The sequence below is a fragment of the Bos mutus genome, chromosome 29 (assembly GCF_027580195.1).
Source record: "Bos mutus isolate GX-2022 chromosome 29, NWIPB_WYAK_1.1, whole genome shotgun sequence".
NCBI lineage: Eukaryota > Metazoa > Chordata > Mammalia > Artiodactyla > Bovidae > Bos > Bos mutus.
The window spans coordinates 25554595-25568165 of record NC_091645.1 but is presented as its reverse complement, the minus strand read 5'-3'; the positions used below and the strand labels follow the sequence as shown (position 1 = coordinate 25568165).

The window sequence follows — 13571 nt, the reverse complement described above, 5'->3', positions numbered from 1 at the left end:
ACTTCTTAGATTGTAGTAAAAATTAGTTAAGTGCATCAGAAAGCCATTGAAGGATTTTAAGCAGACTTACTGCATGATCTAAACTACATTAAAAAAAAAAAAAAAAAACTACTAGCTTTTATACAGAAAATGGATTATCTTTTATATTTTGAAAAGGGATTCAGATGCAAGTGATGACAAAAGATGACAGGTGAGGTTGTGTCCCAACCTGTGAGTTATAAATTCCTCGCATAAATTAAAATCACCTTAGAACACTAACCATGCCCTTTTCATTACCACCTTGTTTTCTCAATTCAGCATTTCGAAGCATCGTCCTCAGGATGCTAGTTTTAGCTGGCCCACTGGTGAACAGGAGGTGCTCGCCTGAGAGTTCTTTCCCACGAAGGCTTCGAGCTTGCCCCCTTGCCCCCCAGGTGGGTCTGGTCTCCGAAGTTTCAGCTTTTAAATCAGTCTGAGGCCTAGACCAGCCGAAGGAAATGAAACGACACACCAATATCCCTCTCTTGCACAGTCTTTGAGACCAACTAAAATTCCTTACACGAAGATTACGACAACACGACAGCACGTACTCACGAACCCACTCACACCAAAGGCCAAGCCCCTGCCAATGCGCCTGCGCACGAGGCGGCCATGGGGCGGAGCTTGTGTGCTGACGGAGAAGAGGCGTGCGTGCGTAGGAGCGTGCTTGCCTAACGGTTCAGACAGTAACGGTCGCTGGGCTTCACGCGTCTACTCACATAGCTATGTAGGTTTTCGTGGTGTAGCTTAAAAAGCGACTTAAAGGTCGTGCGTTGTGCATTCCGGCCTTGGGCCACAAGATAAGCGTTTGTGAGTGACTGGGACTGGAGCGAAAGTGGTGGCTTGGGGCAGGGAGACGTTTTAAAAACTTCTTGGTGCCCCAGTCTCTAACACTGATAGATACACTCGTCGGTTTTCTACGCCTCCACACCTGGCGAGCAGGTATTTTTTTCCTTTGGCTTCCCCCTTCTGACATTCTGCAAACTCAAGAGGTACTTTCATAGATATTAGAGTGATTAGTTCAGGGAGATTGCTTCCTCTGAAATTACATTATCTCTATCAGGTTCTCAAAATGTCATCTGTCAAGGAGCAGCTTATTGAGAATCTAATTGAGGAAGATGAAGTCTCCCAGAGTAAGATCACCATTGTTGGAACTGGTGCTGTAGGCATGGCGTGTGCGATTTGTATCTTGCTGAAGGTAAGTGATAAGCTTATACTGCGGCTGAAAATAAATGAGCACTGATAGGTCTTGTAGATGTTGAGCGCAGGGTTGCAGGGTTAACCCCTTGACAGCAAAGAAGTATCACCTGATTTTTTACTTAAGAAACATTTATTTAGAGTTTACCATGTGTGAAGCATTGCCAGGCTGTGTAAATTTATTCATAGGAGACACACTGATTAAATTATTTTTGTTAAGATTAAAATGTAACCTTAGCAAAATAATGCTAATATTACGGGCTTCCCCGATGGCTCAGCTGGTAAAGAATCGACTTGTAATGCAGGAGACACAGGAGACCAGGGTTCAATCCATGGATCGAAAAGATCCCCTGGAGGAGGAAATGGCAACCTATCCCACTATTCTTGCCTGGAAAAAAATCCATGAACAGAGGATCCTGGCAGGCTGCAGTCCAAAGGGTCGCAAAGAATTGGACATAACTGAGTGACTAAGCACACATATGTGTTTAGTCAGACTATTTAAATTTATTCATAGAAACATTTATTACATTATTTTGTTAATATAACGTTTTCTGTTAAAGTAATTCATCACTTTGCCTTTCTTGAAGAGTAATGTATGAAAATCATATTTCCCAATGGCTTATACTTACATTTTTTTTAATTATATAAGCATTACCTGCTCATTATAAAACAAAAGCACCTAATTTGATAAAATAACAATGGAAGTCCTTTAATTTTCCTTACTATTTCCAGAATATCTTTCCACGTGCCTGTTGGCTATTTGTATAGCTTTGAAGACGTGTCTGTTTCAAATCTTTTGCCCATTTTTAAGTTGAGTTTGTTGTTGTAGGAGTACTTTTTATATTCTAAATATTAACTGCTTATTAGGGTAAATGATTTTCAAATACTAGGTTTCCCTTGTGGCTCAGCTGGTAAAGAATCCACCTGCAATGCTGGTGACCTGGGTTTGATCCCTGGGTTGGGGAGATCCCCTGGAGAAGGCAAAGGCTGCCCACTCCAGTATTCTGGCCTAGAGAATTCCATGGACTGTATAGTCCATGGGATTGCCAAGAGTTGGACATGACTCAGTGATTTTCATTTCACTTTCAAAATTTTTCACCCATTCCTTGGGTTTCCTTTTTGTTCTGTTGGTTGTGTCCTTTGATACACACAAGTTTTAAATTAAAAAATTTATTGGAATATAGTTGCTTTACAGTGTTGTGTTTCTGCTGTACAGTGGAGTGAATCAGCTATATGTATACATTTTTGTTGTTCGGTTGCTTAGTCGTGTCTGACTCTTTGCCACCCCATGGATTACAGTACACCAGGCTTCCCTGTCCTTCACCATCTCCCAGAGCTTGCTCAGGCTTATGTCCATTGAATCAGTGATGCCATCCAGCCATCTCATTGTATGTCGTCCCCTCCTCCTCCTGCCTTCAATCTTTCACTGCATCAGGGTCTCTTCTAATGAGTCGGCTCTTCACATCAGGTGGCCAAAGTATGGGAGCTTCAGCTTCCAATGAATATTCAGGGCTGATTTCCTTTAGGATTGACTGGTTTGATCTCCTTGCAGTCAAAGGGACTCTCAAGAGTCTTCTCCAACATCACAGTTCTAAAGCATCAATTCTTTGGTGATCAGCTCTTTTGGTCCAACTCTCACATCCATACATGACTGGATATGAGAAAAACCATCCAGACCTTTGACTACTTTGTCTGCTTTTTATACGCTGTCTAGGTTTGTCATAACTTTTCTTCCAAGGAGCAGGTGTCTTTTAATTTCATGCCTGCAGTCACCATCTGCAGTGATTTTGGAGCCCAAACAAATTGTCTGTCACTGTCTCCATTGTTTCCCAGCTATTTACCATGAAGTGATGGGACTGGATGCCATGATCTTAGTTTTTTGAATGTTGAGGTTTAAGCCAGCTTTTTCACTCCCTTCTTTCACCTTCATCAAGAGGCTCTTTAGTTCCTCTTTGCTTTCCACCATAAGGATGATGTCATGTGCATATCTGGGTTATTGATATTTCTCCTGGCGGTCTTGATTCCAGCTTGAGCTTCATCTAGCCCGGCATTTCCCATGATGTATTCTGCATATAAGTTAAGCAGAATAACAACATACAGCCTTGACACACTCCTTTCCCAATTTTGAATCAGTTCAAATTGTTCCATGTCCCATTCTAACTGTTGCTTCTTGACCTGCATACAGATTTCTCAGGAGGCAGGTAAGGTGGTCTGATAGTCCCATCTCTTTAAGAATTTTCCACAGTTTGTTGTGATTCACACAAAGGCTTTAGCATAGTCAATGAAGCAGAAGATGTTTTTCTAGAATTCTCTTGCTCTTTTCTATGATCCAGTGGATGTTGGCAATTTGATCTCTGGCTCCTCTGCCTTTTCTAAATCCAGCTTGAACATCTGGAAGTTCTCGGTTAACGTATTGTTGAAGCCTGGCTTGGAGAATTTTGAGCATTAGTTTGCTAGCTTGTGAAATGAGTGCAATTGTGTGGTGGTTTGAAAAGTCTTGGCATTGCTTTCTTTGGGATTGGAATGAAAGCTGACCTTTTCCAGTCCTGTGGCCCCTGTTGAGTTTTCCAAATTTGCTGACATATTGAGTGCAGCACTTTTAATAGCATCATCTTTTAGGATTTGAAATAGCTCAGCTGGAATTCCATCACCTCCACTAGCTTTGTTTGCAGTACTTCTTCCTAAGGCCCGCTTGACTTCTTAGGCAGAACCCATTTGAAGAAAGGCAGATTCCAAAGCAAATACATAGTTTCATTAACATAGCTTAAGAAAAATATTTCCATAAGAAAAATGCATTGGTTTGTTGAGCCATTAGCAGCTCAAAGTTAAGTTCAGGTGTAACCAAGTGTCCCGACAACACAGGACATTCAAGCCAAATAATCTCAAGACGGATAAATAAAAATCCCCATCTAGACACAGTCTTGTGAAATTAGAAAATATTAAAAACAAAGAGAATTTTAAAATGATCAGAAAAGAAATTACCTACAGAAAAGGGAGTGGGAGGCAGACTGACTTATCAAGATCTTTCTTTCCTCTTAACTCTACAAAATCAGAGCTGATATGGGCTGCTGCTGCTGCTGCTAAATCACTTCAGTCGTGTCCAACTCTGTGCGACCCCATGGATGGCAGCCCACCAGGCTCCCCTGTCCCTGGGATTCTCCAGGCGAGAACACTGGAGTGGGTTGCCACTTCCTTCTCCAATGCAGAAAAGTGAAAAGTGAAAGTGAAGTCGCTCAGTCGTGTCCGACTCTTAGCGACCCCCTGGACTGCAGCCTGCCAGGATCCTCCGTCCATGGGATTTTCCAGGCAAGAGTACTGGAGTGGAGTGCCACTGCCTTCTCCGAGGATTAGAAGAGAGAGAAAAACGTCTGCCACTTGCAGTTTATTTCCTCCTGCCCCTTAGGGATCCCTAGCCTTCCTACCTGACTGTCATTCCTAGCCCCTCTTTTTTGGACTTCCTTCCATTTAGATCACCACAGAGCACTGAGTATAGAGTTCCCTGTGCTATAGAGTAGGTTCTCATCAGTTATCTATTTTATGGATAGTATCAATAGTGTATATATATCAATCTCAGTTTCCCAATTCATCCTACCTCCTTCTCCCCCTTGGTGTCCATATGTTCTCTACATCTGTGTCTCTTATTTCTGCTCTGCAAATAAGAGTTCATATGTACCATATGTGCCATTTTTCTAGATTCCATATATATGCATTACCATGCAATATTTGTTTTTCTTTTTCTGACTTTGTAGTTCAATGTATCTTTTTATTTTTGTTATTGTGCTTTTGGTGTTATATCCAAAAATCACTGCCAAACCTAATGTCATGAAGTTTTCCCTCTATCTTTTCTTCTAAGAGTTTTATAGTTTTGGGGCTTACATTTAGCTCTTTGATCCATTTTTGGTTAATTTTATCTATGGTATAATGTAAACAGTCCAACCTTATTCTTTTGCATGTGAGTGTGCAGTTATCCCAATACCATTTGTTGAAAATGCTGTCCTTTCCCTATTGAATAATCCTGGCAGTCTTGTTAAAAAATACCTGACCACATATGTGGGAGTTTCCCCCCTGGACTCTCTTGTGCTCCATTGGTCTATATGTCTCATTATGTCAGTACCACACTGTTTTGATTACTGTAGCTTTGTCATAAATATTGAAATCAGGAAGCTTGAGATCACCTTCTTTATTCCTTTTGAAGATTGTTTTGGTTATACAGAGTCTCTTGAGATTCCATAAGAATTTTAGAATGGAATTTTCTAATTCTTGAAACAAATTTTGTAGTGGTTGCATTAAATCTGAAGATTGCTTGGAGTAGTATTGACATCTTAATAATACTTTATCTTCCAGTCCATGAACATAGGATGTCTGTTTATTTGTTTCTTCTTTAATTTGTTTCAGCAGTTTTGTAGTTTTCATTGTTAAGCTTTTCACCTCTCTAAATGTTTTAAAGGTATTTTTAAATCTTTATAACAACCTTAGGAGGCAGGTACTGTTATCATCTCCATTTATAGATGAAAATACTGAAGCATATATGTTAAAGAGCTTGCTCCTGGTCACATGCCTAGGAGGTGAAAGGGCCAGAATTCACTTCCACTTTCTAAGCTCACAGACACTGTGCTCATTTGTTATGCCTGGGCCGTATGCCCATTTGTGAAGTAACTGCTGAGTCCAGAAGGAAGGATGAAACAATTGGTTGGGTCTGGGTGTATGGTTACTTACCTACCCCTAAGTTGGAGGGCTAATGTTAATTGTAATATACCAAGCTACATGAAGTGGTTTCCCAGAGGTGCCTACCTTTCATTTTTGGCCATAAGGATTCATACTAAAAAACAGCTTCAAGTTCAGAAATTAGGCATAAGGGTTAAATATAATAAAATCCTTTGAAAGGATTTCATAAGTTTTTGTTTGTTTTAAAGATGTTATCTGAAGTGGGGAGAAAAAACAATTCTAAAAAACTTAACAATTACTTGAAGGCAAAACAATTAATACTTTTTGCTGCATTCTGTTGTTTACCTTAACTTCTGGTGTCTTTACTACATTCAGTTCAGTTCAGTTGCTCAGTAGTGTCCGACTCTTTGCGACCTCATGAACCGCAGGACTCCAGGCCTCCCTGTCCATCACCAACTCCCGGAGTTTACTCAAACTCATGTCCATTGATCGATGGTGCCATCCAACCATCTCATCCTCTGTCATCCCCTTCTCCTCTCGCCTTCAATCTTTCCCAGCATCAGGGTCTTTTCAAATGAGTCAGCTCTTCGCATCAGGTGGCCAAAGTATTGGCACATTAAAAGACTTTTTTTCTTTTTGGCCAAGCCTTGCAGCTTACAGGATCTCTGTTCCCTGACCAGGGATCAGTGAAAGTCCAAAATCCCAACCACTAGGCCACCAAAGAACTCCTGTAAAGAATTATTATTTTATACCACTTTTTCTACAAAAATGTAGCACTTCTTTGCAGATTATTTACCATCTGAGCTATAGGGAAGTCTGATTATAAAATAACCACATAAACTTTTTTCTTTTTCTCTTAAAATTGAAATGGGAACATTTTATTCAGACCTTTCATGTATTTTAGGATTTGGCTGATGAGCTTGCCCTTGTTGATGTTGTGACAGACAAACTGAAGGGAGAAACAATGGATCTTCAGCATGGCAGTCTTTTCTTTAACACTCCAAAGATTGTCTCTGGAAAAGGTTAGTTTTATAAAATTATTTTCAAAACTTAAAAAAAATAGTGAAGTCTATCAAATTGTTGTCAATAAGTATAAAATTTAAAATAGCACCTTTGTAATTAGGACATATAATTTAGAAGGTTAATATTTTTAACAAAGAACATTCCATTCTGATTGGAGAATATTTGATAAATATAAAAACAGTATTAAATTTTTAAAATCTCTCTTGTTAATGGTTTTGTGTATTTCTTTACTTTTTTCTATTCGTTTGTTTTTTACACAACTGACATTGTATTATATAAATGCTTTTTAAGCTTGTCATTCAGTTATATATGTTTTCCCAAAGATATGCAGTCTCAAATAGTTTTTGTAATATTATTGATACATTTATCTATATTCTTGTTTTTTTTCATATGTGTATCTATATTTTTTAACCGGTTTTTTAGACAACCAGGTTTCAGGGTATAGTTTGAAGCTATAGAAGAGGAAATGGAGAGCTTAGCCCAATTAGCATTAACATTATGTTTTGGCCAACTAATAATTAAATAATTATTTAATCATAAAGTAGTATATACAGTGTGCTTTTTGGTAATGTGATTCAACAGATTTACTTGCTACTAGAAGCCCTCTTGTCTAACATGATTGGAACTGAAAGTGGTTCAGTTCAGTTCAGTTCAGTCACTCAGTTGTGTCAGACTCTTTGCGACCCCATGAATCACAGCACACCAGGCCTCCCTGTCCATCACCAACTCCCGGAGTTCACTCAAACTCATGTCCATCAAGTCGGTGATGCCATCCAGCCTTCTCATCCTCTGTTGTCCCTATCTCCTCCTGCCCCGAATCCCTCCCAGCATCAGAGTCTTTTCCAATGAGTCAACTCTTCGCATGAGGTGGCCAAAGTACTGGAGTTTCAGCTTTAGCATCACTCCTTCCAAAGAACACTCAGGACTGATCTCCTTTAGGATGGACTTGTTGGATCTCCTTGCAGTCCAAGGGACGCTCAAGAGTCTTCTCCAACACTACAGTTCAAAAGTATCAATTCTTTGGCTCTCAGCTTTCTTCACAGTCCAACTCTCACATCCATACATGACCACTGGAAAAACCATAGCCTTGACCAGACGGACCTTTGTTAGCAAAGTAATGTCTCTGCTTTTCAATATGCTATCTAGGTTGGTCATAACTTTCCTTCCAAGGAGTGTCTTTTAATTTCATGGCTGCAATCACCATCTGCAGTGATTTTGGAGCCCAATTACTTACTTTTAAAAGTAAGTGCCTGTTAGAACCATCATAAAATTTTATGTTGACCTGAAACATGTAAATGTACAAGAACTTCATTTGCTAATTTTCTGATTGGAGGGTAAGACCTTTGAGCATGGCTCAGCTGATTGGAGTTTTTGCAGTTTTTTTTTTTTTTAAATAGCATACCAGTAATAATCATTTCTATTTCTTTAAAGTACTATAATTAGTTTAAAGATACTCATGAAGCAGTCTAATCACAAAATGCTAATAAATTTTTATGGTTTTTCTTCATTTTTATTTCTCATAACTAAAAGAAAGATTTTTTTTTTTTTATTTATTTATTTATTTATTTATTTATTTTTTTTTTATTCTTCCAATTTTATTTTTATTTTTAACTTTTTACATAATTGTATTAGTTTTGCCAAATATCAAAATGAATCCATACAGGTATACATGTGTTCCCCATCCCGAACCCTCCTCCCTCCTCCCTCCCCATACCATCCCTCTGGGCCGTCCCAGTGCACCAGCCCCAAGCATCCAGCATCATGCATCGAACCTGGACTGGCAACTCGTTTCCTACATGATATTTTACATGTTTCATTGCTATTCTCCCAAATCTTCCCACCCTCTCCCTCTCCCACAGAGTCCATAAGACTGTTCTATACATCAGTGTCTCTTTTGCTGTCTCGTACACCGGGTTATTGTTACCATCTTTCTAAATTCCATATATGTGCGTTAGTATACTGTATTTATGTTTTTCCTTCTGGCTTACTTCACTCTGTATAATAGGCTCCAGTTTCATCCACCTCATTAGAACTGATTCAAATGTATTCTTTTTAATGGCTGAGTAATACTCCATTGTGTATATGTACCACAGCTTTCTTATCCAATCATCTGCTGATGGACATCTAGGTTGCTTCCATGTCTTGGCTATTATAAACAGTGCTGCAATGAACATTGGGGTACACGTGTCTCTTTCCCTTCTGGTTTCCTCAGTGTGTATGCCCAGCAGTGGGGTTGCTGGATCATAAGGCAGCAACCGACAAACAACTAATCTCAAAAATATACAAGCAACTCCTACAGCTCAACTCCAGAAAAATAAACGATCCAATCAAAAAATGGGCCAAAGAACTAAATAGACATTTCTCCAAAAAAGACATACAGATGGCTAACAAACACATGAAAAGATGCTCAACATCACTCATTATCAGAGAAATGCAAATCAAAACCACTATGAGGTACCATTTCACACCAGTCAGAATGGCTGCGATCCAAAAGTCTACAAATAATAAATGCTGGAGAGGGTGTGGAGAAAAGGGAACCCTCTTACACTGTTGGTGGGAATGCAAACTAGTACAGCCACTATGGAGAACAGTGTGGAGATTCCTTAAAAAACTGGAAATAGAACTGCCTTAAAAGAAAGATTTTAAAACAGCTTTATTTTAACATGTCTTTCTAAAGCATTCAACTTAATTTTCATAGTAACAGTCATTAAAAAATTAACTATGAAATACTTGAGACATAAAAAAGAGCTAGAGCTTAAGTATAACAAACATCAATGCAGCCAGCACATAGCAAAAGAAGTAAAACATTACCAATTCACTTGACACATTCTCTGTGTTAAATCTATTCACATCTTAATCCTGAATGTCGTGTTTACTATGTATTTCTTTCTCCTTCATATTCTAGTGGTTTATGTCATATTATGTAATTAATATATCTGGCCTAAATATGTTTGGGTAGAAACATGACAAATTCTTGATATGCAGCAACTCACAAGCACAGAAGTATACAGACATACTAGAAGTCTACTATTAATAGTTGAGAGTGTTCAATATACCTTGGGTATCAGTATGTTTTACATCAGTTAATCTGTTGAATTTGTTGAGCAGAGTCAAGTTAAAAAGCTACTCCTGTATTAAAATACTTTTAAAAATCATTCAGCTTTTAATTTCTAGTAATATGGCAAGATAAGTACCTGAATCAATCCTTTTGCTATAAATAACAAAACTTCTGCAAAAAATATGAAAGAATAAATATCAATACTTAAAGAATTGATAAGCTCTTAATAAAGTTAAGACATTTTCAGAACAGGGACTGAATGAAGGCAGGAAATGGTAGAGTTAAACAGCACTGTTGCTAGTTTTCACTAGCTAGTGTTAGCCAAACCTAGGGAACTTGAATTTTGGTTTTCCCTGCCTCAAAGGAGTTAGCAGACTGGAGACAGCCTAATTTGAGGAGGTGCATAGGAAATAACCCCATAAAGCAAGACCCCAGTGGACTACACCAGGGATCAGTAAACTTTTTTCTGTAAAGGGTCACATAGTAAGTATTTTAGGCTTTGTGAGCAGCATAGTCTCTGTCAAAACTTGCAGCCCTTCTGTTGTATTAAAGCATCCATTGACAATACATAAGCATGTGGGTGTAGCTATATTCCAATGAGACTTTATTTACAAAAACAGGTAGTAGAACAGATTTGGCTTGCTGGCCTTAATTTGCCAATTTCTTAATGTAAGAATGACCTGGAAATAATTCCCTTTTCTGTATCTCTGGGAACTACAAGTAAAATTGACTGTCTCAGAAATGCTTTAGTAAAAGAGGGAAATGGCTGCTAAGGATTTGGAGCCACAAGTTGGCCCTTAATTCCAATAAAAGCTTAGCAATCTTAAGATAGTCTCTGGAGGAAATACATTTTATTTAAGGCTTCAAAGAACTTCCCCAAATAAAGTTTCATGGAAGGTAAACATCTCACAGTATGAATAATTAAATCTACAAGAAAAAATGAGCAGGAACCAACAGAGGCCGCAGTAGATTTCTGATAGAGAAATTATAAAACAAATTATAATTTAACTGTGATTATTTAAAGAATAAAGTGCAAGCTTGAAAATATCAGGATAAGATAGGAAACTATAAGAAAAAGAACAGATTTTTAGAAATAACCAGATATTAATATAACTTCTGAATGTGAAATGGAATGAAATAAAAAATTAATAAATTTAATAATAGAGCAGACATATTTGAAGAAACAAGTGGTGAATCTAAGGCAATTACCCAGAAGATGGCAAGAAGGAGAAAATATGACAGGTTAAGAATCATAGCGTATAGACTGAGACAGTGTAAAATACTACTTAGAAGAGTGAATCAGGCAGAGGAAATACTTGAAAAGATTTTGATTCAGCATTTTGGAGAACTAATGAAAAACAACCCATGGATTCAAGCCAAATAATCTCAAGACAGATAAATAAAAATCCCCATCTAGACACAGTCTTGTGAAATTAGAAAATATTAAAAACAAAGAGAATTTTAAAATGATCAGAAAACAAATTACCTACAGAAAAGGGAGGGGGAGGCAGACTGACTTATCAATAGTAGCAGTGAGAGCTGAAAACAATAGAATGATATCTTTAATGTGTGTCTGAACTTAGTTGCCCCAGGCATATGGGGTTTTAGTTCCCACACCAGGGATGGAACCTGACTCTTCTGCATTGGACCGTGGATTCTTCTTTTTTTTTTTAAACCCTTATGTGGAGGTCTGACTTTCAGTAGATTGCTGTAAGGGAGCCGCTCTGCTACGTATGAAACCCAGACCCAGAAGCAGGTCCTCTAGGAATGGTTTAGCACCAGGTTCCCAGGAACCATGCTGTGCGTGTCAGGGGAGGGGGCAACCTCCTTTCTGGGCTGTACACTGTGTTCCAGGATGAAGCACTCTCTGCACCGGACCCTAGTCCCTATGTGGTGGGTGCACAGCCCCAAGGGACGTGGGTGGCAGCCCAAGGAATCCAGATTCTTAACCACTGGACCACCAAGGAAGTCCTATAATACTTTTTTAAAAAGTCCAATATGGGATACTGAACATCGTGTTGTTGGGCTTTATAAGTGAAATATTTTACAACTGGTCATCAGATTTAGAAGGTTAATTTTCTTATGTGAATGAAGAACTTTTTTATGATCTTAAGCATAGCCCCTCACAATAATTGTTATACATTCTCACTCTTCGAATCCTCAAACACACATAAATTCTCAGAATTCTAAACCTCTGATTCATATGGTATTTCTAAGAATCCAGAGAGTTGAGTTGCATTGCCTCAGGCTTTAATAAAAAATAGAAATGTGGGCTAAAAGGGATGGTAGGTTCTATTATTTTGTTTTTTTAAATCATGTGAACATTGGTAAATCATTAGTGACAAGATTTCCTTCAGGTTATACTGGGTAACACTGTTGTTCAGTCACTCAGTTGTGTCCCACTCTTTGCAACCTCATGGACACCATGAGCAGGCTCAAGCATGCCAGGCTTCCCTGTTCTTCACCATTTCCCTGAGTTTGCTCAAACCCATGTCCATTGAGTCAGTGATGCCTTCCAACTGTCTCATCCTCTGTCACCCTCTTCTCCTCCTGCCCTCAATTTTTCTGAGCGTCAGGGTCTTTTCCAATGAGTCAGCTCTTAATATCAGGTGACCAGTGTATTGGAGCTTCAGCTTCAGCATCAGTCCTTCCAATGAATATTCAGGGTTAATTTCCTTTAGGATTGACTGGTTTGATCTCCTTGCTTTCAAAAGGACTCTCAAGAGTCTTCTCCAACACCACAGTTCTAAAGGATCAATTCGTCAAGGCTCAGCCTTCATGGTCCAACTCTCACATCAGAACATGACTACTAGAAAAACCCTAGCTTTGACTATAAGGACCTTTGTCAGCAAAGTGATGTGTCTGCTTTTTAATACATTGTCTAGGTTTGTCATAACTTTTCTTCCAAGGAGCAAACGTCTTTTAATTTCATGGCTTCCCTGGTGGCTCAAACAGTAAAGAATCCACCTATGATTCAAGATATGCAGATTTGATCCCTGCATCAGAAAGATCTCCTGGAGAAGGGATTGGCTACCAACTCTAGTATTCTTGCCTGGAGGATTCCATGAACAAAGGAGCCTGGCAAGCTATAGTCCATAGGATCCCAAAGAGTCAGACGTGACTAAGATAACATTAGTGTGTGGAAAATCTGTTCATTTGGAAGTGTGAGCCATGACAGTAGTGAAGTACTTTAATACCATCACCATACAATAGACTTTTAAAGAATTAAGGCACAGAGATCATGGCAGTCTTGATCCAAATATTTTCTTTTGTTTCTTTCTTTAGATTACACTGTATCTGCAAATTCCAAATTAGTTATTATTACAGCAGGTGCACGGCAGCAAGAGGGAGAAAGTCGCCTTAACCTGGTCCAACGTAATGTGGATATCATGAAGTCAGTCATTCCTGCCATAGTCCAAAATAGTCCTGACTGTAAGATGCTTATTGTTTCAAATCCAGGTGAGTCTTTTCTATTCCCTTTAACTGCATAAGGATGATATTTCCATTCAGTTCAGTTACTCAGTCATGTCCAACTCTTTGCGACCCCACGGACTGTAGTACGCCAGGCCTCCCTGTCCGTCAGCAACTCCCAGAGCTTACTCAAACTCAT

General features: G+C 38.8%; 1 protein-coding gene across 4 annotated transcripts in view; it reads left to right on the top strand.

Moving 5' to 3' along the window:
- Positions 1–685: 685 nt before the first annotated feature.
- Positions 686–13571, top strand: part of LOC102274105 (L-lactate dehydrogenase C chain) — a 65186-nt gene continuing 52300 nt past the window's right edge. For all 4 annotated transcript variants that reach the window (XR_011463116.1, XM_070365254.1, XM_005900683.3 and 1 more), the window contains exons 1-4: positions 686–960; positions 1082–1216; positions 6785–6902; positions 13247–13420. Coding sequence is in view for 3 of the 4 variants with exons in the window: in XM_070365254.1 (XP_070221355.1) it covers positions 1091–1216; positions 6785–6902; positions 13247–13420 (418 nt within the window). In the remaining variant the exon portion in view is untranslated. The remainder of the gene's footprint in view (positions 961–1081; positions 1217–6784; positions 6903–13246; positions 13421–13571) is intronic.